At 35.9% G+C, this 23,418-nt stretch overlaps 5 protein-coding genes and 1 non-coding gene across 7 annotated transcripts; 3 read left to right on the forward strand and 3 right to left on the reverse strand.

Moving 5' to 3' along the window:
• Positions 1 to 273: 273 nt before the first annotated feature.
• On the forward strand, positions 274 to 3,580 carry LOC127240086 (proteasome subunit alpha type-5). The gene is made up of 10 exons (XM_051258540.1): positions 274 to 388; positions 476 to 524; positions 621 to 702; positions 813 to 893; positions 1,161 to 1,274; positions 1,603 to 1,704; positions 2,137 to 2,195; positions 2,465 to 2,567; positions 3,101 to 3,166; positions 3,265 to 3,580. Exons 2-10 carry the CDS (start codon positions 511 to 513, stop codon positions 3,355 to 3,357), a joined length of 714 nt encoding a protein of 237 aa, XP_051114497.1. The 5' UTR covers positions 274 to 388; positions 476 to 510; the 3' UTR covers positions 3,358 to 3,580.
• A 747-nt stretch (positions 3,581 to 4,327) lies between these two features.
• On the reverse strand, positions 4,328 to 7,293 carry LOC127240077 (pectinesterase 1-like). The gene is made up of 2 exons (XM_051258531.1): positions 6,126 to 7,293; positions 4,328 to 5,116 (listed from the first exon to the last, which is right to left on the reverse strand). The coding sequence occupies exons 1-2, from the start codon at positions 7,138 to 7,140 to the stop codon at positions 4,440 to 4,442; spliced, it is 1,692 nt and encodes a 563-aa protein (XP_051114488.1). The 5' UTR covers positions 7,141 to 7,293; the 3' UTR covers positions 4,328 to 4,439.
• A 2,305-nt stretch (positions 7,294 to 9,598) lies between these two features.
• On the reverse strand, positions 9,599 to 11,395 carry LOC127241007 (RING-H2 finger protein ATL39-like). Its single transcript, XM_051259884.1, has 2 exons — positions 10,547 to 11,395; positions 9,599 to 9,964 (listed from the first exon to the last, which is right to left on the reverse strand). The coding sequence occupies exon 1, from the start codon at positions 11,245 to 11,247 to the stop codon at positions 10,552 to 10,554; it is 696 nt and encodes a 231-aa protein (XP_051115841.1). The 5' UTR covers positions 11,248 to 11,395; the 3' UTR covers positions 9,599 to 9,964; positions 10,547 to 10,551.
• Positions 9,826 to 9,985, forward strand: LOC127241600 (U1 spliceosomal RNA). Its single transcript, XR_007836574.1, has one exon. It is a non-coding gene; the product is annotated as a U1 spliceosomal RNA (small nuclear RNA).
• A 468-nt stretch (positions 11,396 to 11,863) lies between the features above and the next one.
• On the forward strand, positions 11,864 to 14,613 carry LOC127241324 (uncharacterized). 2 transcript variants are annotated; one of them, XM_051260311.1, is made up of 7 exons: positions 11,864 to 12,018; positions 12,163 to 12,570; positions 12,661 to 12,713; positions 13,009 to 13,052; positions 13,170 to 13,488; positions 13,557 to 13,729; positions 13,799 to 14,613. In XM_051260311.1, the coding sequence occupies exons 1-7, from the start codon at positions 12,006 to 12,008 to the stop codon at positions 14,331 to 14,333; spliced, it is 1,545 nt and encodes a 514-aa protein (XP_051116268.1). In that variant the 5' UTR covers positions 11,864 to 12,005; the 3' UTR covers positions 14,334 to 14,613. The 2 variants fall into 2 exon arrangements, with proteins under 2 accessions (XP_051116268.1, XP_051116277.1); XM_051260320.1 differs by having other exon boundaries at positions 11,865 to 12,018; positions 12,200 to 12,570.
• Positions 14,614 to 18,061: 3,448 nt separating this feature from the next.
• On the reverse strand, positions 18,062 to 21,421 carry LOC127266677 (tyrosine-sulfated glycopeptide receptor 1-like). Its single transcript, XM_051297022.1, has one exon. The coding sequence runs from the start codon at positions 21,376 to 21,378 to the stop codon at positions 18,217 to 18,219; it is 3,162 nt and encodes a 1,053-aa protein (XP_051152979.1). The 5' UTR covers positions 21,379 to 21,421; the 3' UTR covers positions 18,062 to 18,216.
• Positions 21,422 to 23,418: the final 1,997 nt, after the last annotated feature.

The raw sequence follows: 23,418 nt of genomic DNA on the forward strand, positions 1-23,418 counted from the left end.
TATTAAAATATTAATAATCTTTTTTTACAAATAATATAAATTCCACAGTATAAAGTGCAAATAAAATCTAACTTTATTTTAATTTATTTTTAAATTTCATAATAATAGCAATAAACATTGGGCATTAGAATTAAGAGTAATGAAAATTTGGGCTAATAGTAGGATTTGGGCTTTGGATCTTAGACTAAAGCTGATAATAGGAATGGGTTTAGGCCCAATTAGAAATGCCGAAACGGGTTTCTTTATTCGGGTCACCCGAATACCCGGTTCATGGGCTTCGTTTTCACTGTCTTGCTCGGCAAGAAGGGACTGTGGCCAGAAAGATAAAAAATACCCCAAAGGATTCGGATTCTCCTTCAGTTCATTCTTCACGGTCGGAATACTTGAGGTTGGTTGGATTCAGATCTGTATTGTTGTTTGTGTTTTTCTCCTCGGGAGTTGTTTTATTTTAAGCTGCACTTTGATTTCTCTGCAGGCTTTCGTTTGAAGCTCTAGGTTGCTGTGTCGAAGATGTTCCTCACGAGGTAAGTTTGATTGATTTTGGTCAGATTTTGAGTGATTTGTTTGATTTTGAAGAAGTCCTGACATTTTTATTTTTATTTTTTTGTATAAACGGCAAGGACTGAGTATGATAGAGGAGTGAATACTTTCTCGCCGGAAGGCCGATTGTTTCAAGTCGAGTATGCAATTGAGGCAATCAAGGTTGATCTCAATTGTGCGGATGATAAACTCTTCGTGCATTTTTTTTTTTTTTTTCATTCCTAGGGTTTATTTGGAATGGTTAGATTTTTGTTTGTTTTTTGTGGTTATAGTTGGGTTCAACTGCAATTGGATTGAAGACCAAGGAAGGAGTGGTGCTTGCTGTTGAGAAGCGCATTACATCGCCACTTTTGGTGCGTTGATTTCCGTTGTCCATTTGAATTAATTTTATCTTCGTTTGAAGGATCTGCTTACTTCAATTTCTAAATCCAATATCAAAATCCTGTGATTATTTTTTAGCATATCTTTTGTTCAGATACTCCGTTTCTGAATTTTTGTTGGATTCCTTTGAGTTGATGGAATTTCTTGAAATCAGGCTACTGTTTCAATGATATGATAGAAAAGACACAAAATTGTGACTGTGCTTTGAATGAATATTTCTGTTCTTGAACTGTCTGCAGGAGCCTAGCAGTGTTGAGAAAATTATGGAAATTGATGAACATATTGGTTGTGCTATGAGCGGGCTAATTGCTGATGCACGTACACTGGTCGAACATGCTCGAGTGGAGACTCAAGTACTTTTATACTATGATTGCATTAAAACCATTTGGGGTGTGTTTGTTTGGGGGTTTGGATTTTAAGTTGGGATTTGAATAGTAAAAATTTTGAATTTGAATAGTTGTATGATGTGATATAAATAGGTGTTGATGTGATGTTTTGAATGTAAAATTGATTTTTAATATAATATAAAAAATGAAAAATAGGGGTTTGATTTGATGTTTTTGGGGGGAAATTTTTGGATGAATAGTAGGATTTTATCTAAATCCTACAAACGAACACACCCTTGGTGTCTTTGTTGTTAGCATCTAGAATTGTAAAATTTGTGGATTCCATGCCTTGTAGAATCATAGGTTTTCGTATGGTGAGCCCATGACAATTGAATCCACTACTCAAGCTATCTGCGATCTTGCATTGCGATTTGGGGAGGGAGACGAAGAATCCATGGTAAGGACCTTGTCGCTTTTGCAGAGAACTTATGATGCATTTTGCTTTCTTTTTTTTTTTTTTGGTCTTTTGAGCTTGAAATAATTTACAGTCCTTTTTTCGTATTGATGGTAGATTATGCTCAGAGTATCCTTTTAAAAAATTTTCCATACTTCCTCACCTTTCAAATCCCTTCTTTATTTATGCTACATTTGTAGTTAAATGCCATATAATGTTATTCCTTTCCGTCACCTCTATTATATGTTTCCTGAAAGTGTTCAGTTGTGTGGATTGTAGTTGAGCAAATGGTCTCGAAGTAGTTCTAAAACTATCTAATACTTAAGTTTAATTGCTCAGTGCTCACATTCTTTCATAGCATTTTAGTTTTGGAGAAAACTAGTTTTGAATGCTTCAGATTTTTATTGTTGTTAAGATTTGTTTTATTTTATGCAGTCCAGGCCTTTCGGTGTGTCTCTCCTCATTGCTGGCCATGATGAGAATGGTCCAAGCTTGTAAGTATTTATTCTTTTAAAATTTTAAGAAAGATGTCTGTTCATTGATTCAGAAGAGTATATATATATTGATGGCTGGATCTTTGATCTACACTTTATCGTGAAAAGAGACAAATTGGAACTTTCTTGTCTGTTTGATAAAGAAGTCATCCATGTTCGGACTTGAAAATTAAGAAAAATGCTGTTTCAGTATCAATATTATACGATACATTTTACATTGTGTATTAATCAAGATAAGCATAATTCATAGTAATCTCTACCACGTGTAGATACTATACGGATCCGTCTGGAACATTCTGGCAATGCAATGCGAAGGCCATCGGATCAGGTTCAGAAGGTGCTGACAGCACTCTTCAAGAACAGTACAATAAGGTATTTGTTCTGTTTTATTACTTCCTATTTTTTGTCGAATAGAGTACCTGCGCACTTCTTTAGACTGTTGCGAAATTTAAATCTTTAATGGCTTTTCGCATGGAAGTCGATATAATTGGGTTGTGTTTACTTGTTTTTTGGGATGTTTTGAGTTATTTTAAATTTGAATTATTAAGCATAAAATAGTAGTGGTATGTGATGTTTTGTATTGTGTACTGGTTATGGTGCTGATTACCGAGTCAGCATAAAATATTGTATTGTATTATTTGTGTGATGTATATTTGTGCTGCTATAATATATGATATGTGAACTATCAGTTAATAGGCTGTATTTGTATTATATAAAATATAAATTGTATTATTTGTTTTGTGTTGTTCGTGTATATACTATATGCTGTGTTATTCTGCACTAATGGCTGCCTTTGTATTGAGTTTAAAATGATGTTTTTTGGATGAAAATTTCATTTTGTTATGCATTGCATAGTGTCGAGTCAATGAGTTGAAAATATTTTTAAAAGTTACTTTTTATCACAGGATCTAACTCTCAAAGAAGCTGAAACCATTGCCCTTTCCATTCTGAAGCAAGTTATGGAGGAAAAGGTTGATTATTTTTATATTTTTCATTTTTCCCATTAGTTCCCTAATTTGCATTTTCAATGCATCAATCATAATTTATGCGCGATTTATTCGGATGTTAGGTCACACCAAATAACGTTGATATTGCAAAGGTATCACCAACGTACCATCTTTACTCTCCTTCTGAGGTCGAAGAAGTTATCAATCGCCTATGACTTATGAGTCCTTGACTAATATCACCCGCCCCTGTCCACTGTGTCCCCAGCCATCAGGTATTTTCCTTGGCCGAAATTCTCGGTATTTCTGTGTTTGGACATGTTTTTGTGCCTTGCTGATACTCTTTAAAAGATTTTAGTTGAACAAGAAAATGCATGTATTTTGCTGAATTTATTCAGACTAAGCACCCTATTCTCTATTTCAGTCCTTTTTTTTCTGATACATTTTTTGTGTCACCTTTTAAGCTTTAGAACTGTAATTCTGTTGGGTTTTTTTTTTTTTTTTTTTTTTTTTTTTTTTTTTTTTTAAGGTGTTGCAATCCTCGTTATTCTTCAAAAATAAACTACTTCATCCCACCAAAGATCACATCAAGTACTATTTAAATACTAAAGATAAATACCATCACATCCAACTATTAAATTACAAAAACACAAACACAAAGTTAAAAGGAAATATTCTTTTATTTAGTAATATTTATTTTTGCACAATTATATATTTTAAAAGAGAATTGCATGAAATGTTTATATGTATTTTTTTTTTAAAAAAAATGTTGCATTCATAATTTATATATTCCTTTCATAATAGAACACACAGGGACGTTGTATTATAATTGCAAAGGTAACGACTATATAAAATTTTTAGTATGCTTATATAATAAATGGGTGTGATATTTTGGGTTTGAAATACAAGTAATATTTACTAGATATTAAGTGTAAAAAATAATATTCCTCATTCTCATATTCTTTTTTTTTTGGCATTTTTTTTACTTCAAGATTTTTTTTTAAAGGTTTTGTAAATGTAACTAGTGAAGGCAATTGTATTTACTTGCTGATTATTTTTAAATTTTGACTTAATTCTTTGCTTCACTAGTGGTTAAAATTTAATATTTTTTATAATGAGAAATAATGTATTTTTATTTTTAAAAAAATGATATAGAATTGAATAATTAAAAAATAATTCTAAAAAAAATGACAAAGCAAACACATCCTTTATAATCTTTAATCAAGCGAAGATGTACACAAATAAAAAGCACAATCATCAATCAAAAAACATAATAAGTATACACAAAATGGTGAATCAATTAATTAGGCTCGTAAGTAACACTCTTACCTGGCAACCAAGAAGCTCCCTCAATGAACCTTTGAACGCTGTATTTACCCGCCTCAGCATCGCTCATCCTCGGCCTATACCCGACCCAAGAAACCCGGCCCGTAGTATTTGACCCGGGTCCGGCGTTCCGAAACTCCCCGTACGAAATGGATTCGGGCGGGTCCACATTCGCGACCCACGAAATCCACCCTTTCGGGTGCAAGAACCCCCCGATTTCGGTCTCCATGACCACCGTGGTCGAGAAGTCCTTCCACGGACGGCCCAGATACGTCGGGGCGGTGAGGGCGTCGAGAGGGGCCATCGTGCACCGTTGGATGGCGATCCCCGAGTTCTGATTCGGGTCCTTCTTGCCCTGCGCGGTGATGGTCACGAACTGGTTGGGGAGCGGCTGCCGAGGGAGGATTGCGCATTTTTGGAAGACGACGGCGGAGTTGCCGAAGATGAAGTCGATTGTGCCCGTGATGTTGCACTCGCGGTAGAATTGGCGGTTCGAGTGCGCGTAGAGAGTGTCTTGGAAGGCGTCGAATGTGCAACGGTAGAGAATCGATTGGTCGGAGCCCGATCGGAAGGCGACCGCCTGGTGCTTGGCGGCGCCCGCCGTGTTCTTGAAGGTTATGTCGCGCGCCATAAAGCCTTTCCCGGCGACGGCTGCAAAATTATAGTAAAATTCAAAATTTTACTATGCTAAGCGAAATTGTCTGTACCCCTCATTATATATGCATACAATTTGTATCTATCAATGTAGATACAAATATGTTGTATATATTTGGGATTGGAGAAGTGTATTGATAGCACATAAAAGAAAAATCAATAATATAAAAATAACTGATAATATATTTTAATAATCTACACGAGATGTAATACAAATTGATGAATATGTTAGACTAAAGGTGGAGATGGAGATTGAATTCATTAAATGGGCAATCATAGTCTTATCGACAGACAAACATATTAATTTTGGTTTATAGCACATGGTGGGATCTGAATTCTAACATGTTTTAGCGGTCATTGGCCGGCTATTACACATGGAATTTGCCAAATGTCACGTCAAGTTTGAGATTATAAATAGACTTGTATTTACATATATTTTTTTTACATTATTATTGTTCATATTTTTTTAATATTATATTTTTTCAGTCTAACTCTAACGTGTTATTTACTTTTTGTATTATTATATTTAACATTAAAATATTTTTTTATAAATTTTTTTTACAAATATTATTATAATAGTATTACAAAACATTAATAAAAATAATTTTGTCATTTTTTCTTTATTTATACTATATTTTTATATAATAATTAATATTTAATGATCAATACACAAAAAATAAATAAACCCTTAAATCAGGCGAAAGTAGTATTAAATATTAAAGCTTTATTTTCCTAGATAATTTTTTAAGTTTCTGATACTATTTAAATAGTAATTTTAAAAAATTATTAGGTTAAATATTTGTTTTTTTTTTTTTTTACAAAAGAAAAATTTTAAAATTACGAAAATGTCTGCTTACATATCTTATTTTTTAGTTTTAAAATTACTCAAGAAGTAATCATTTTTTAAATGCTAGTGTTTTGCCTATTTGACTTTGATTAGAGATATAAAGGGTTGAGCGTGACTGCTCACTCTGTAAATGATAAGCAGTGTAGATAGAAGGCTAACCAAACGTCGCCGTTTCGAAGGTCGGCGTGCCGTCCACGAAGTTCTTGCTGCCGGAAATAATGGTGGTGTCCTGGCCGTCGCCGTAAATCATCACATTCCACCGAGATTTGTCCAACACCACATTCTCCACGTACGTTCCTGCCTTCACGTGGATAACGAATCGAGATTCGCTCTTCTTCGGTATCAAATCCACCGCCTCTTTGATTGTCCGTACATCTCCGCTGCCGTCCGCCGCCACCGTCACATTCGGCGGCGGTGCGAACTCCTGGAGAAGCCTCCGGTCGCCTGCTGCAGTCCACTCCGGGAACGGCGCTCCGAGCAACCGCCGGTGGATCGGAACTTTGAAACCGCCTAAAATCCCTAGAACCTTCGAGACAATTGCCAGACTGTTGCTCGCGAACTCCGTGGAGTTTTTCATCAGATGCTTGACTTCTCCGGTGAATGTCGAATTCACCTCCTCCAGCGCGTCGATACACGTCTCCTGATCCGTCACGACGGCGCTCAGCCACGTCTTCAAGTCGTCGACGGCGACCTTTCCACCATCCTCGCTCACCGACGAAATCGAATCGTTCAGAACCGAAACGGCGTCGTTTAGCACCGTACCGCACACCTTCAGCGCCGCCTTCACCCTCGGCTCCTCCGTCCTTTTCGCGAGCTCGTCTGGAAAACTCGATAGCTTCTCCAATGAATCCATAACCACCGTCAACGACAACCGGAAAATCTCATCCGGATTCGTCGAATTCGAAGCCTTCAAACTCGCGAAGCACGATTCAGGATACTCTGTCACGCTGCAGAGAGACTTAATCGCTGCGGACGACGACGTCGGACTCGCCGGAACTTCGCCGGATCTGTTCCTCCGAGCCAAAGTTCCTGCAACAACTCCGATAATGAGAACAATCAACACAACTAAGGAGATCGAGAGAATGATGAATCGCCGGCGAGTTTTTCTCCGGAACGCAGCTTCTTCTAGCTCGTCGACTTTGCCGTAGCCTTTGAAGGAATTGACGGAATCCATGGCCAACTTCGTTGAGCTCGATTGGATCGAGACGCGCTTTTGCAGGCTTGGCAATGGCTCGTGCTTTGCTTGCCGTATTTATACTGAGTGTTGGTACATAGTGGATCGACGGCTGCAATTCGTTACAGCTTTGGATGTGGTACCGTGTGCAGCATGAGTTGTACATTAATGGTGGGCAAGCACGCAGTAAGAATCTATATATATAAAAATATATATATAGAGAGAGAGGTATATATATGTGTATGGTCCAGCTGTAGCTGAAGGAAACACATTCTGATAGGCTTCCCACAACCCAACAAAGCTAAAAAGAAAATTTCATACCAAATGTAACTATTTTCAATACACTAGTCTTATTTAATATTTTTATTTTTATAAATAATTATATTATTATAAGATTATATTTACTTTTTTATTATTATTATTATACAATTATCACTATTTTTTACGCTAATACATTCGACAAAAAAATCTTTTATTTATATTTGCTTAATCAAACATAACTTATACTATAGGTGTGAAACGGAAAAAATAATATATATATATATATGTGGTGTGTGATGGGTATGTTTAACTAAGGGCGGCTGTTACTGACGGTTTTTCTTTTTTAAAAAAAAATAAATTATTATTTATATAATCGTACTGATTTAATTTTTATCGTTAGATTGAACGTTGATCCAATTGGATGATCTATTTCAATAAGGATAAATTTGTAATTTTATCTTATTTAAATAGTTGGTTAAACGATTCAATATCGATGCTATATGAAATGTATTTTGTGTTCTTTTATGTTCGATTCTATGAAATAAGTTTCTATTTTTAAATAAGTAATCCTATTTCTGTTAAGAATCTCCTTCTTTTTCTTCTCTTTTTTTTTTTTTTTTTTTGCTATTTTTTTTATATGATTTGCTTTCATAGCTTAACTGATATGTCTTACAGTGTCCTCTTTTTGTTTCGAGACAATGGACTCTTTTGTCAATAATAAGGTATTTAATGAAACAATATTCCTTCGTCGCGGAAGAGTGATATTTGCTTTCTGCACGTAGATTTTTAAATATTAGTATTATATTGGATTATAGTGAAAAAGACAAAAATATTTTTATTAGTACGGTGTAATATAAAAATAATGACATTTGTGTAATATATTGTAAGTTGAAGGGATATTTATTATGTTAAGTAGGTAGGAAATGATAACCTTGTTTTGGGACGGACGAAAATAGAAAACTGTAACCAGGAAGTATTTAATTATTTAATAATAATAATAAATTATAATATTATTTTATTAATTTTTATATAATAAAAAATTTAGAATATATATTTAAATATTTTAAAAATTATATAGTAATAAAAAATATGTAAAATGAATATTATTTTATAGAGAATAAAATTTTCTATAATACAAATAAATAAAAAATACGTGTATTTATCTATTATTAAGATATATTAATTTTATAAATGATGTGAAATATTAAATGTTGATAAAAATATTTATTTATATGAGAGATAAAAATAAATGGATTTTAAGTAGCCCCTATGTGACGTGATGTACATTTTATAAAGATGATTATTAAGTATATTTGGTTTAATGAAATTTATATAAAAAAAAATATATCAATTACTATAAACAAACAAAAATAGAAAAATGTATCGATTAAAATGAACATAGAGGGTATAATAAAAAATAAATAAATAAATAATATTTGAATTGGTTTTTTTTTTTTTTTTTTTAAAATGTATGAATAATAAAAATTTATTAAAATCCCTCAAACTAACACATTTATTTATTTAGTATTCTCTATATCATTTAAATTTATTTTTAGTTTTTTTTTTCGATTGTCACAAAAAAGTTTATCAGTTTTTTATTTAGTATAAAAATACAAAATTTTTCTATTTTTTATTTACCATTAAAAAAAAATTAATACATTTTTCTTAAAATTTATACTATGTCAAATGCATATAAATTTCAATAATTAATTGTGCTATGTTTGATGGTGAAAGAGAAATAATAATAGAAAAAAAAAAAAAAAAAAAAAAAACTAAATCCATCCCACATTAAAAACATCGGAAGCATACATCCACTGTATAGGAGTTGTACTTCTATGTATTGTAAACGGACCATTAAATAGATAGCAACATATATGTTTTGGTTTGTATTTAAATCATAGTTAGATACTTTTATGAGATAAAATAAATTATTTTTATAGAGGATTAATGCATGGTAAATAAAAAAAATAGGGTTTGTTTATTTTTTATTCAAAATTAAATTTATATTATTCAATTGGCATATTTTTACTAAAAAATATTATTTATTATTAAAATATTATTTAAATTAAATTTTTAATAAAAAATTTATACTCAAATTAAAAAATTTCATTATCTAGTAGTTATAGTTTGAAGATAAAATCAAATATTTAAGTAATATAAAAAAAAATTAAAGAAACACACATTTTCAATACTCTTGAAATTTTAATCACACATTTAAATAAGAAGCCTAATTATAAATATAATTCCGATAGGTATTTTAATATTTTCTACCTGGAAAAATTTCAAAATGCGAAGGCCCAATAGAAGAGAGGTCAGCTCAGAGCAGCTTGTAAAATAAGTTGATGCAGTGTCCCACATCGGAAAGTAGAAGGAACTTCTATGGCACACAGGTCTATAAATTGAGGCGTGGTGGGGCTTAATTACTTACTTACCTGGATGGGGTTAATGGGTGATCAAAATGACCCATAGCCTGGGCTAGCAACTTCCATTGCACTTAGGAAGGTTGTTGGCTCAAGGTCGGTCCAAGTGATCGAACCTACATCGTAATTTGTGACAGCGGGGCCTGCGTGCGCGCGGCCCCTTCCCAATTTAGTTTAGTTTTTTGATTGTTTATTCTATTTTATTATTGTTTGAATTTTTTTATGTCTATTGTAAAGTTGTTATATTTTATTAGTAACTATTCTTAAATATATTTTAAATGGTACGAAGATAAATTTTCTGGGTTCTGTAAAAGATAGTTTAAAATTTCTTGAAACAAGTCTTATTATATATATAAGATATATTTTTTTTTTTATAATTTAGAATAATATTAATATTTTTTATTTTCAAAATTAAGGATTAAATTATTTTATTATAAATTTTTTTAGTAAAAATTATTTTTTCCCTATTCAATCATAATTATCAATTTCGATTTAGTTTGTTTTAAAATACTACTCAATTAGTCCCAAAAGTAGTCTTATTGTGTTAGTAATTCCAAAAGTAGTCTCTTATTGTGAAATTACTTATTGTGTTAGTACATATGTTTCTAAAAAAATTGGCATAACAAATTTTTTCGATAGCATTTTTTTTTTTTCTCACAAAAATCATATCAAACAATCAACTATCTATTATTTACAAAAAGAAGAGTGAAAAAATCCAAACACACCTGGTTTATGTGTGTCCTCGTTCAATGTCCGAACCGGAAGGATTATGTTTCGCCGATGCATTGCCGGCGGCAGCGCCGCCATTGAAGAGCCTATTAATCGACCTGAGTCTTTCTAAAAATGGCGACGTCCGATCGTCGTCATCATCGTCTCCCTCTCGCCGCTGATCCGCCGTCACCTGTCCAGGAATATCAATCTCCGGCGAGCCGTCGCCGGCCGACTCCCGTCGACTATCTACTCCGGGGGCCGGAGAATCCCGATCTGATATAGGGTTCCGGCAGATAGGGCAAGTGGAATTCGACAGGAGCCACGTGTCGATGCAGGGGACGTGGAAGCCATGGCGGCACTCCGGTAGAAACCTCGCCGTCTCTCCGGCGGAGATCTCGTTCAAACACACCGCGCATTCCAATACTCCGCCGTCTCCGCCGTCGAATTCTCCGCCGCGGACGACGGCGACGGGAAGGGTTTTCAGGCGGCTAGGGTTTAGGCCGTGTGGCCACACCGCAGATGTTTCCGCTCTGCGGCGAGTGGCGGCGCCGGCGGTGTTTTGGCGTCGCCGCCGCGGGAAGAGGCGGCAGACGATCAGTCTAATACCGACGATGAAAATCGCGAGGAAGACGACGGTGACGAGTCCGATCACCATTATCTTCCCCATAAGCTCGCTCAGACGGTCGTCTTTTGATTTTGCAGAATTATCCTCCATTGATGATGGCGAGATCTCTGATAGAATAACTAAATTAAATTATCGATTGTTTAAATTTCTTCAAGAAATTCGATGGATAATCGATGATCAAGATGAAGTTTGTATAAATATAAATAAATATATATATATATATATATATGAATTATGAATGATGGGATAGTAATGACGAGACGACGTCGTATTGAATGGTCTTCAATTTTTAGGATGCTTTGGAGAGAGAAGACTACAAGTCTACACCAGCAACCAATTTTGAATCAGAGGTTATATATTCTTCCATTGACCTCTCTAATGACTAATTGTCTGTATATATGTATATACATATAAATTGTATTTGATTTAGATATTTTCTAATAAATGTTTTGAGATTTGAACCTATAACCTATATAAAAAATAAATTACAAGGCATTTTTATTAAAAAAATACAAATTTAATTGGGCTTATATGATTTTTTATGGGCCAAAGTCGAACTGAGCTCGGCTAGCTAGTTCAGTAGACAACATGAGTGAATATTCTTCAATTGGGTCATAATAATTTATTGGGCCGAAATAAAGTATGGTTTCAGGCCCAAAATAATAGCCCAGTAACCAATTGGTTAAATAGTACGGAAGCGGAAGCGATAAATAAGCAAAGGGACAGCTACAGTGAAGAATGAAGAACCTCAGCCACTGTGTTAGCGGAAGCGTAATTTGCATCTCCGTCGACATTTCCTGAAGCATTTCTGCGCTCATCCATCTAGGTTGAATCTTAATGTTCTTGCCATGCCTCCATTAGGTAATTAAGCAATAATTCTTAAAGTTTTTCCTTTTTCTTGGATTATCTTTTGCGTTTTCTCTGTATTCCGATAACTGCTGAATAGTGAATTAGGGAACTTCGGAATTGTGCTGAAGCTGTGAAATGTTTCTGGTTATCCTGCAGGTCTTGTAATTTATCATAATTCTTATTGCTTTCGCAGCGATAATATATCATTTACGCCAGCAGTTCATGGTGTTAAAAATCAAACTGTAGTTGCTAGTGATCGGAGTTTGGCATTTTCATCTGCACTATATAGTAAAGCATTTTGTGTCCCCCAAAAATTGGGTAAAAGTTTCAATTCTAGACGAGTTGCGACCTTCGAAATTGCAAGCTGTGCTTGTAAAACTGAAGAGGTAAAGGATGATGACATGTCCAAGGGGGATATTGGTTTGCTCCAGTTAAATCCTTCAATAGTTGAGCAGCAATTTTCAAGTGATAATATGGCTGAAGGAGAGAAGTTGAGACGGAAGAGGATTTCTAGGGCCAATAAAGGAATGGTAGCATGGAACAAGGGTAGAAAGCACAGTGCAGGTAATGAACTCATAGATTGTTTGTATGAATATATCTTGAAGTTTCTCAACTGTAGGTTCTTAGCTGTTGATGAACCCAAAATGTGTGCAGAAACAATACAGCGGATTAAGGAGAGGACCAGGATTGCAATGCAAGATCCTAAGGTGATGTCATGTAAGAAATTAAGGGAGTTTTGAAAGCACGAATCGAGCTAATTGGTATATATTAATATCATAGACAACGATCCACTGCACATTCAGATTAAATAGACATGTTTATTTCTTAGTGCATAGATCTTATCATATGCATTTCTGTTGAATAGAATCATAAGTATTATCTTCTCTGGCTGGAATTGTCGTGAAGGAGTAACCATTCTTCTGATAACGGCACTATAGTTGTTCTAGAATCGTCTTGTTAAAGACATATTATGCATTTGGGAAATGATTTTCAACAATGCAGATTAGAATGAAGATGAAGTTCATTAACTTAGGAAATGCCCAATCGTGAGTTCTTGCAACTCAACTCTTTAAAATAAGTTTAGTCTTGCATGATATCGGGTTCATTTTCTGTTTCAAGTATAATCCATACAATTTCTTCTGTCTTTCTTACTCACTGTATAGTGAAGCAACAAAAGAGAAAATCGGAGTGGCTGTCCGACTGAAGTGGGAAAAACGAAAGCAAAATTTGAAGAATCAAGACACCTGCCTCTACGAGTGGCAGAATCTAATCGCAGAAGCAGCTCGTGATGGCCTTTGTGGCGAGCAAGAATTCGAATGGGATTCTTACAAGACCTTGAATAAACAACTTGAGCATGAACACTTGCAAAGTGTTAGGACAAGAAATAATACAACGAGGGCAAAAGGGGTCAAGAGAGCCCCCAAATCCACCGAGCAGAAAAGGAAATCTTCAGAGGCTATATCTTCTAAACTGTCTGATCCCGTAAGATCTTATTTCTTATAAATTTTGTTTCCCCTAGAAGAATGATTTATCGATGTACATGCCACCAGGAATATCGGGGTAAGGTTTCATCAGAAGGGCCTAAAAGGCATCCTGCAAGAAACATGGAGACTAGTGATCTTGAAAAGCATGGAATCCAATCTAACGAAGCTCAGTTAGCAAAGATTCGAGCACAAAGAGCTGCTGTCAAGAACAAGAAAGATGAAGCCATCTCCCGAGCAAAGTGAGTTCCTTTACAAAACTATATATGAATTTCGAAACTTCAAGTTGCTGTTTCGGTTAATAACTGCAGGCTGTTGATTGCGAAAGCTGAGGCTGCTGCAATGGCGCTTGAAGAAGATTCCGGACAGAACAGTCGAAATGTTCAGGCAACCTTAGTAGAGAGCAGGATACTAATCGCGAAAGCAAATCACTTCCTCGAATCCATCGAGGATGAAGATCTGATCCCTTTTGGCAATGATCCATCACTAAATTATCAAGAAAGCTATCGAGATCATCGAGGTCAGAATGCTGTCGAAGCTAATGGAATTTGCAGCCAATACCCGGCGAACATCAGAGTCGAGGGATTCAGGATCAGTGAGTTTTTCTTGAAAGATTTGGAAAATGGAAGCACATTACACCCCTGCCATGGTGATATACAAAAAACTGAACAGGCAATCCGTCGGAGCTTGGATTTGTACGACTTAGAGGACCACCGCACGTCGATGGCCTGCGGGTTCGAGTACGAATCGAAGATGGGGGAAGGGATGAAGAAACAAGGGAAAATGATCAAGAAATGGATCAGGGGGAGACTGGTTGAAGTTACGGAGGAAGCCTTAGATATATAGGAACTGTTGTCGGTAAGAAAGTATTATACTATCTCCTTACCAAATTTACTATTTTCTTTTGTATCATTCAAAAATATATTAAAGTAGTCCAGTAAGGATCGTGTCGGGGTTGGACGTGTTATCGTGAGCATTCAAATTTTCGACACCTCATGTCACCTGGTAGATATGGTAAGTTTAGTGACTTGAGTGTCAGATTTAGTTACTCGGTACGTACTTTCGGATTTAGTTACTCTGTAAGTACTTTCGAGTAGTGTTGAAAGTAAAATAATCAATATATATACATATGTATAGTAAAAGTATTTATTGCATTTGGAAGCAAAAATGTTAAAATTATTTAATATATAGTAATATTTTTTTATTTTTTAACTGAATACACGGTAATATTTAATATTCCTTTCATCGTTGATATCTATATCTATTTTGACTGTGTACGGATTTTAAAAAAAATAAGTAAAAAAAAATATGTATATTTTTATAACAAAAAATAAAGAAAAAATCAATATTTCTTTTACTAAAAAAAAAAACATAGAATATTTTTGAATAAATTTAGATTACAATAGAATGATGATAGTATTATATTTGAATAAAAAAATATTGCATTTAATGTGATATATTTTAAAAAATTGAACAACAAAATTAAAAAAAAAAATTGTTAGGTAAACAAACTTCAATCCCATAATCCATAGACGATCAATAAATTCAATGATATCTATAGGATGTAATGGGTCAGAGCATTCAAATTTGGGGTGGATTATTAGAAACATTGGGCTTGTTGGCCCATTTCCCATGTTCGTCCCTTTAATCTGCGGACACGATATGTATAAATATAATACATGTGGGTGGGGTGGGTGTGTATTTCATATGCTTGCAATCAATTCCTCAGCACTCAGCAGCGTCTTTTGTCCGGGAAAACGTGGCGCGAACGAAATTCCGAATACGTTCTAACAGCATTTCGAGTGATTTGGAAATGGCACCGGAGTCTGAGCCTTGAGGGACGAGATTCAGGACCGTAAGAGTTCTTCTAACAGCATTTCTAGTGATTCGGAAATGGCGCCGGAGTTCGAGGATCATTTCAGGACATGAAGAGCTGTAACAGCATTTCGAGTAATTTGGAAATGGCATCGGAGTCACAGGATGAGAGGAGAAGATCTCTAGTATCATTTCGAGTGATTTGGAATGGCATCGGAGTCTCAGGATGAGATTCAGGACGGATAAAAATTCAAAGCCATTGGATATTTTATGTATCTCTCCTTCTCTTAACAGTATGATTCACGTTTTTTCGTTGTAAGCAACGCTTTCCTATTTCGTGCTTAATTCCTAACAATTTTCAATTAAAGAGATTATACATTATACATGCGCGTTCGTTAACACCGATTGTCTCTTGTTTGCCTTTGATTCAAATCATGTGACGTGATAGAGTAAAATCGGTGGAGAATACTGTATATCTTGTTTAAATTTAGGCATGAACAGCTGTTTATTAGTCTTCAGTTTATATGCCTCTGTATGTTGGCTGAAGTCATGAGTTTTTAATTATAGAATGCATCTCATTGTATTGAATCCTTTTTGTAATTGGCTTGGCTAAAGTGATTGCATTGAATGAACTTAATTAATCATGCAATTTTATAATGCAGTTCTTTGTAATAGATCCTATTTGAAGCCTGGCTTAGATTTTATTTATTTATTATTATTATATATTTTTATAACAGGCTTAGATAAAATTTTTGCATTGAATGAGAGTAGTTGTGCATTTTCCTTCCATGAAACTGAGATAAGATACTCCGAATATATTATACTGTGGATACCAATTTCAGACGCACCAGTACAGTAAAAATCAAGCTAGACTGCGTAACATATCTTGAAGAAAAGCTAGTTGATCATTTTGTGTTGTTTTCAGGCCTAATCTTGTTTTGTGTCGTGGAGGAACTGGCCTCCAGTAGGATCAGGTTACTGAAGATTGTTGTATCGAATGTTGAAATAGGATAAGAAGTTGGGATTCCAGCGAAGCTGGAAGTTTGCTGGACAGCTGGTTTCCTGAGAGGTCCAGCCTTTTCAGATTGAATACAGTGGTCGGAATGCTACCTGAGAAGTCATTGTGGTCACAGGTTTCAGAATCCAAAGAAACTTCAGGTTGACCTGTCTATGGGCCCAACGACTTTTTTATCTGACACAATTTTTTTACACCAGAACAACCACAATGGTTGTATTTTTATCTCTTAGCTTCTTCTAGCTGTCGCCTGCACCAGGCAGAAGCCAAGTCCTATATTTTTTGCTCACAAAGTAGGCCACTGTGCCACAACTTTTTTTTTTTGCTTTAATAGAAAAAATAGATTTGATGGAAGAAGTCCATGGATAGGAAAGCCACTGTTGCTGCTCTTAGCCCTTTAGATGGATGATCACTGCCTCGAACCAACAACCTGCAGATGGTTAAGGTAGGAAAAAAACCTGAAAGAGGGTTTGAAAGCCAGTTGTGGGAAAGAGATATGCTTCCAGATAGACCTCTTTAACAGTAGCCACAAAGTAGTGACCATTCCATAGTAATTGCAGCCTAACACCTTCTCAACTGCAGGCTGAAATAGATGAATGCGAGGAAGGTACAATGAAGAGTTTTTAATTGAAAAATGATTAAAGATCATGATCAAGAAGATTACCGGAGCCATGGCAGGTACGAACTAAATGAAGAATGGCTAACAAAACTATCACACATAGGAAAAATAATCCAAGGGAGAAACGAAGCTTCATCAGAACATAGCTAGTCTGGGGATGATTAGGGCCTTAAGAGTTAGGAGGCTTCCTTCTATTTTTATTATCTTTGCTTAAGACTCTGAATCTTATCAATGCTATGCACTTTGTTACTGCAACTGAGAGAGAATAAACTATAAGACTAAAAAGTGAGATATCAGGCATATGCAAATATAGAACCTCTTAATAGAAATTGCATCAACTAGGAATATTTTTGTCAACATGTGTGTCATATTTTCACTTGTCAGGTTGGTATGAACTCAACATAAAGTGTTCTTGCACTACATGAATTGAAATAATGATGTCTCCTTCCCTGATGTAAAATTTACATGAGAAGAACTACAGTAACATGACTTAAATGAGCGAATGTGACATTGCTTGTATATGTTTTTTGTGTGATTCATAGCAAAAGGTACGGTGAATGGATTATTACCTTCTGGTTTAGCTTTCAGAAAATCAATTATGCATGTTTTCATGGTGAATATGTCGGCAGATAAGTTAATGGTTTGCATTAGGCTTTGTTGTGGTGCAACTACAGGAAATTCAGAGTTTGGAGAGCTGGAGCTATGAGACCTGCAAAACTGAAAGAAGAATTTTTTGTTGAGATACTGAAATTCTAGTAGAGAAAATGGCTTCCAGATAGGGTTCTGTTTTCAACTAGTTGTTAAAATTGCTGGAAATTCTACCAAAGAAAATACTGTTACTGAGATCCATGGGCACAAGACATTGTTATTTCTAACAGACAAATCTCCGATGGTGCAATACCATAAATTTCTTTAAAGATGGAGCTGAAGATCCATCAAACTGATGGTATTATGGTCGTCTACATTTCATCCAAGTTGTTCTTCTGGATTTTCACGATGGAAACCTTAATTGTAAGTTCAATGGTAGCCTTAGCTGATCAACCTCAGGCAAGAGAGACAGATATTGTGTTAAATTTCAGAGCATGAAAGTTAATGGCTGTAAAATACACCCATCAAATAGGTATGTCGCATTGAATATGAAGCTTCTTTATAATTGCTGCAGTTGGTATTTCATATATACAAAATTACATATGATTGCGCATGGCATAAATCACTTCCTGACAAAAACTTTGCTGAAAACAGATTGATCTACCATAGAAAGATGATTCCAGTGACGATCTTCACATGGCTGCTTGTCTGATTGTCCACAGACCATTGATCCTGTCAACGACTTCCTGTATTATCGGTCTCTTGAAAGGATTCTGGTTGACACACATGCAAGCAACTTCAAGCAAATCCAGCATCTCTTCTTCAAAACCTTTACCTCTCAGGTGAGTATCGAAGATTTCTTCTTGTTTGCCTTCACTCTTCATTTGATGCACCCATTTCACCAATTCTCTCGATGTGCCTTCCTTGAATAACTCAACAGGTCTCTTACCAGTCAGCAGTTCGAGCAGGACAACTCCAAAGCTGTAGATATCCCCTCTCAAAGTAGCTATCCATGACTCATTGTACTCTGGTGGAATGTAGCCTAGAGTTCCAACCAGCTCAGTGGTGACGTGGGTATGATATGGTAGAATCAATCTTGCCAGTCCAAAATCTGCCACATGGGCTTCAAAGTTATCATCAAGAAGAATGTTGCTGGATGTGATGTCCCGATGCACAATCCGTGGCTCACAGACCTGGTGCATATAAGCTACTCCACAGCCAGCTCCGTACGCAATTCTCAGCCTGCTAGGCCAAGAAAGCTGGGATGCACCATCAGGCTTTTCGTGCAACCAGTAGTCGAGGCTGCCATTCTCCATGAATGAATATATCAGCAATCTGACGCCTTGATGAACACAGTAGCCTTGCAAGGCAACAAGGTTCTTGTGTTGGGCTGTGGATAAAGTTTCCACTTCTGCTCGGAACTCTCTGTCCATCAACCCGAGGTCTCCAGAGAGCTTCTTGATTGCCAGATTAGTTCCATCACTCAAAGTTGCTTTATACACCATTCCAAAGCCTCCGCAGCCAATAATATTGGATTGATTGAAATTCTCCGTGGCTTTCAGGATGTCGAATATTGTGAGATTCTCCACTTTGTTGCCATTGTCTGGAAATAATATAACTTGGCTGGTATCGTAAGTATCCTCAGGAAACACCTCTGAAGAATTGAACCCATCCTGATCAGCTCTTTCCGCGTCTCCCTTATGTCGGATACCCCTTGAAAATATCCAGTACACTAAAACTGTCAAGATCAGCATGCCTGAACAGATCACAACAGTAAGTATAATGATATTTTTCTTCTTGATCGTTCTTGTCACTGTAGAGTGGCTGGTGGAATTCCTCTCCTTTGAGCAAGAATGGTGCAGAATTTGACCACACAGCTCCGGGTTTCCTTCAAAACTTGAAACAGGGAAAGTGTTGAACTGCCCCCCTGTTGGTATGGGACCTTGAAGATTGTTATTGGCAACATTGAAAGAAGACAAGAAATAGAGATTTTTCAACGACGCTGGTATCTGACCGGAAAGATGGTTTCCAGACAGGTCCAGTGTTTCCAGGCGGGTGAGATTAGACAATGTGCCAGGAATGCTGCCTGTGAAGTTGTTGCCACTGAGATCCAACTTAACAAGAAACTTCAGCTGACCGATCTCAACTGGGATAGGCCCGTCTAAGCTGTTGTTTCCAAAATATATTGCAGGTGGCAAATTCGAGACTTGGTTGTATTGCAGGCTAGTGATATTGTTCGGCTTAACAAACACAGGCAGCTCCAAGTAACTGCTGTCGACTTGATCAGAGTTCTTCTGGAAAGCCAGCCTTCTTAGACTCACAAGCTCCAAGGGGAAGAATCCTGAAATTTGGTTATTTGACAAATCTAAGTAGAAAAGGTTTGGAAGATCCCCCAACCATCCTGGAATGGAGCCTGTGATATAATTGTATGACAGATCAAGAACCTCTAGATCAGTCAGTTTAGATATCCAGTTTGGGACAGGACCTGTAAAATTACAGCCACCAAATCCGATCACCTGGATATTCTTAAAATCATCAGGCCCTATCAAGCTTTCACTGCCAGGCAATTCTTCATTGTAGAAGTTCTTTGATATTATCAGGGTACTGAGATTCTTACATCCTGTGAGTATTCTGATGGCACTGGTGATGTTTTCTAAGCTGTTGTTAGAAATGGAGAGGAATGACAGAGACTGCAATGCTACTATCTCCTGCGGAATCTTGCCGCTCAGGCTGTTTGTCGCCAGCCGAATAGCTGTAAGTGTCTTGCACGAGAAGAGACTTACTGGCAAACCTCCAGTAAACAAGTTGTTCCCCAAATCGATAGACCTAAGCTGAACAAAGCTTGAGAAATTGAATGAAGAAAGTTCACCCGTCAGGGAGTTGACCCTTAAATTCAGAGTTATGAGACGCGTGCAGTTAGAGACTGAAGGAGGAATATAACCGATCAGCTGGTTTACATGTAGCTGCAATTGCTCGAGTTTGGAGATCCTTCCGATGTCCTCAGGAATAGTTCCTGTCAAATCATTACCGTACAGGATGAGCATTTTAAGGTTGGTGAGATTCACAATCCTGTCATCAATCTTCCCGGAGAGTATATTTCCAGGCAAGTACAATTCCTCCAGTGCTGACAATGCGTACACGTCTGGTGGGATATCTCCCGACAAATTGTTAAAACCTGCACGAAGATTCCTCAGGTTCGAGCATTTTCCAATACCTTGAACAATAGGGCCTGTAAAATCATTCCTGGAGAAATCAAGGTACTGTATAGATGATGAAAAGCTGCATATAGAAGATGGAATGGATCCAAAGAAGCTGTTATTGCTGACGTCGAAATCTTCCAGATTAGAAGCTTGTTGAAGAAATGTAGCCGGGATTATCCCAAGAAAGTGGTTGCTGGATAAGTTGAATATCCGGACAGTACTAGGTAAAGCATCAGTTGATGATATCCCTCCAGTAAGACGGTTATGACTTAAATCAACAACCTCCATACTTTTGAAAGATCCGAAGAATTCTTCCGGAAGCAGGCCGGAGAGCGAATTGTGTGAAAGGCTGAGCTGTGAAAGATTGGAGAGATTCTTAATAGAAGAAGATATGGTTCCAGATATTCCCCTTGATGGTAGCCACAAAGAACTAACCCTTTCAGAGTCATCACAAGCAATGCCTTCCCAACTACAACAGTCTGCAGAAAGAGACCAATTCAAGGGAGATGATACTGAAATACTGAGATTGAACGAAGATAAGGAATCACGATCGAGCTGATTGCACAACCCCTGGCAGGTATTCACGAGGCTAGAAATCCACACAATTACTGGTAGCCAATGATTATTGAAGAAATGATTCTTCTTCTTACCCATGGCAGATTGATTAATCCCTCGTTCTTACAGCTCTACTCGATATCACATCCGATCACTTTGACAGCGACAAAACAGAAGAAAGAAGAGTACTGAAGAAGGTCCTGAATAGTGAATACACTCCATTCATAGCCAGTCCCACTTAGCTTACCCAATTTTGTGCATAAACTTCAGTCGCCCACCAAAGAGGATCGGAGGTTAAAAAAGAAGATGAAGTGGCTGATGGTGACACGGAGCATTATTAAAAGCTGAAGTATCAACGAGCAGAAAGCGTTTACTTTCACGATCCCTGGCAGTGGGCTTTATATATACATATAATATAATATATAAATAAATAAATATATATATTATTTTATGCCAAGTTTTGGTTTAACTTACATTCATCCTGTGATTCCAGGAGGGCGCAGGTATTGCATATAGGACAGTAAAGTCATCACCGGAGGCAGGCCTACAAAAATCTACAGGACACACAGGTAACCATCTCTCTGTATCTTTAAATCTTGGCAAGATAAATACAACCATGGAAAATTTAGAGGTCTTCGTGTTCTGGAAGGCTAATTCTTATCTAATTCCGGATGTTTTCTGTCTTAATGGTTGTAACCATTAAGACTATGTTTTTGCTTGGTTGACCCACCATAGTTACCATCGCCGGAAGCTCCCTGGACTCCCAACTCCAGATGGATTTGAATGGTGTGGATCCAATCTATCCATCTGGTGTGTGGTTCCAGGAGCTAGCTAGCTCCAATTGCATTATATATATATATATATATTGCTGATGGAAGGTATGGAGTTTTAAGTTTGACATTCAAAGTATGCGTGTTTGTTTGTTCTTTTTTTTTTTTTTTTGGTTTTTTAATTTCTTTTATGCGTGTTTTTGCTATTATGAAAGGGGTTTCGAGTTTTGACTGTGTGTTTGCAGTCAAGAGTGTCTGTGACGTTACACATGATTTATTTTTGGTCAATTAATTGATATTTCATAGTTGCCTGAAAATGCTGTTATTGTAGCAGGGTTAGCACTCCAGTATTATTATGTCACCCACTAGGATTATTAAATAGGAAAATAAATTCACAAGGTCAGCTGTTAATAATATACATCATTAATGGTCGTTACATGATTTGATTTTTTTATGTAGATTTATCTGGGCAATCATATCTATATTTTGTAATGATTTGAGTTAAAGAAACAAATTTTACCGTGAAATCAAATTATAAATCTACACATCAAGTGTGAAGCATTTTTAGGGCACTGTGAGACTATTATGGACTGTTGGGACAAAACATATTGGCCTAAATTAGTTGCTGTTGGGACAGATATATGTGATTCTCAATTGGAGCTGAAATAATGTAATTCAGCATTATAACATTTATTCATATTTATTGGATTGAAAATATAGGTGGTTGATATTAAGAAAATATATATTCAGTAATAATTTAGTGTAGTGTAGGTATTATTATTCTCAATAATAACATTTTCAAAGGTGTTTTGTTTACATATATATATATAATCTTTTGAAATTTTGATTGAGTTTATGATGATAATTGATTTAGTATGTATGGAATATAGTAGAAGTTTAGGATTAGGAGCGTCCTATCTAAAATCAACAAGAATGATTTGTTAGCTTTAACAAAATATTATTGATACATTAAAGTACGTAAGAAAAAATAATAAAAATAAATATTTTTATAATTTTCAATAACTAATAAAAAAATTACTACCCACAATTGTCTTTTGGATACAGTTACAAGTTCACTTCGTACCACAAATCATTATTTACCGGACAAAAATCATTCAATAGATATTACTCCTAATTCAACAAAATAGATTTATTGTATACTGACAAAAGTATGTACGAGCGTATTATTCGTAGTCATGAGTCATGAATATATAGAAACTAGTGAGACCAAGTACTAAGGGCACGGCCCCCACGCTATGGTTGCATATGTTCTCTCTCATTTTGATTGAAATAATAGTCATGGCTTTGGTACAATAATTCACAAAACAATGAAGAAAATTGAAGACTATTTTTAGGATTAAAATCCACT

This window comes from Andrographis paniculata, unplaced genomic scaffold (genome assembly GCF_009805555.1).
Source record: "Andrographis paniculata isolate CXL003 unplaced genomic scaffold, ASM980555v1 Contig18END, whole genome shotgun sequence".
NCBI lineage: Eukaryota > Viridiplantae > Streptophyta > Magnoliopsida > Lamiales > Acanthaceae > Andrographis > Andrographis paniculata.

Coding starts and splice junctions, on each gene's coding strand:
- LOC127240086 (XM_051258540.1), top strand. Junction 703..812: donor ATGCAATTGAGGCAATCAAG/GTTGATCTCAAT, acceptor TTGTGGTTATAG/TTGGGTTCAACTGCAATTGG. Junction 3,167..3,264: donor AGCAAGTTATGGAGGAAAAG/GTTGATTATTTT, acceptor TTCGGATGTTAG/GTCACACCAAATAACGTTGA.
- LOC127240077 (XM_051258531.1), bottom strand. CDS start 7,140: ATGGATTCCGTCAATTCCTTCAAAGGCTACGGCAAAGTCGACGAGCTA. Junction 5,117..6,125: donor CTTCGAAACGGCGACGTTTG/GTTAGCCTTCTA, acceptor ATAATTTTGCAG/CCGTCGCCGGGAAAGGCTTT.
- LOC127241007 (XM_051259884.1), bottom strand. CDS start 11,247: ATGGAGGATAATTCTGCAAAATCAAAAGACGACCGTCTGAGCGAGCTT.
- LOC127241324 (XM_051260311.1), top strand. Junction 13,053..13,169: donor AACTTAGGAAATGCCCAATC/GTGAGTTCTTGC, acceptor CTCACTGTATAG/TGAAGCAACAAAAGAGAAAA. Junction 13,489..13,556: donor CTTCTAAACTGTCTGATCCC/GTAAGATCTTAT, acceptor ACATGCCACCAG/GAATATCGGGGTAAGGTTTC.
- LOC127266677 (XM_051297022.1), bottom strand. CDS start 21,378: ATGGGTAAGAAGAAGAATCATTTCTTCAATAATCATTGGCTACCAGTA.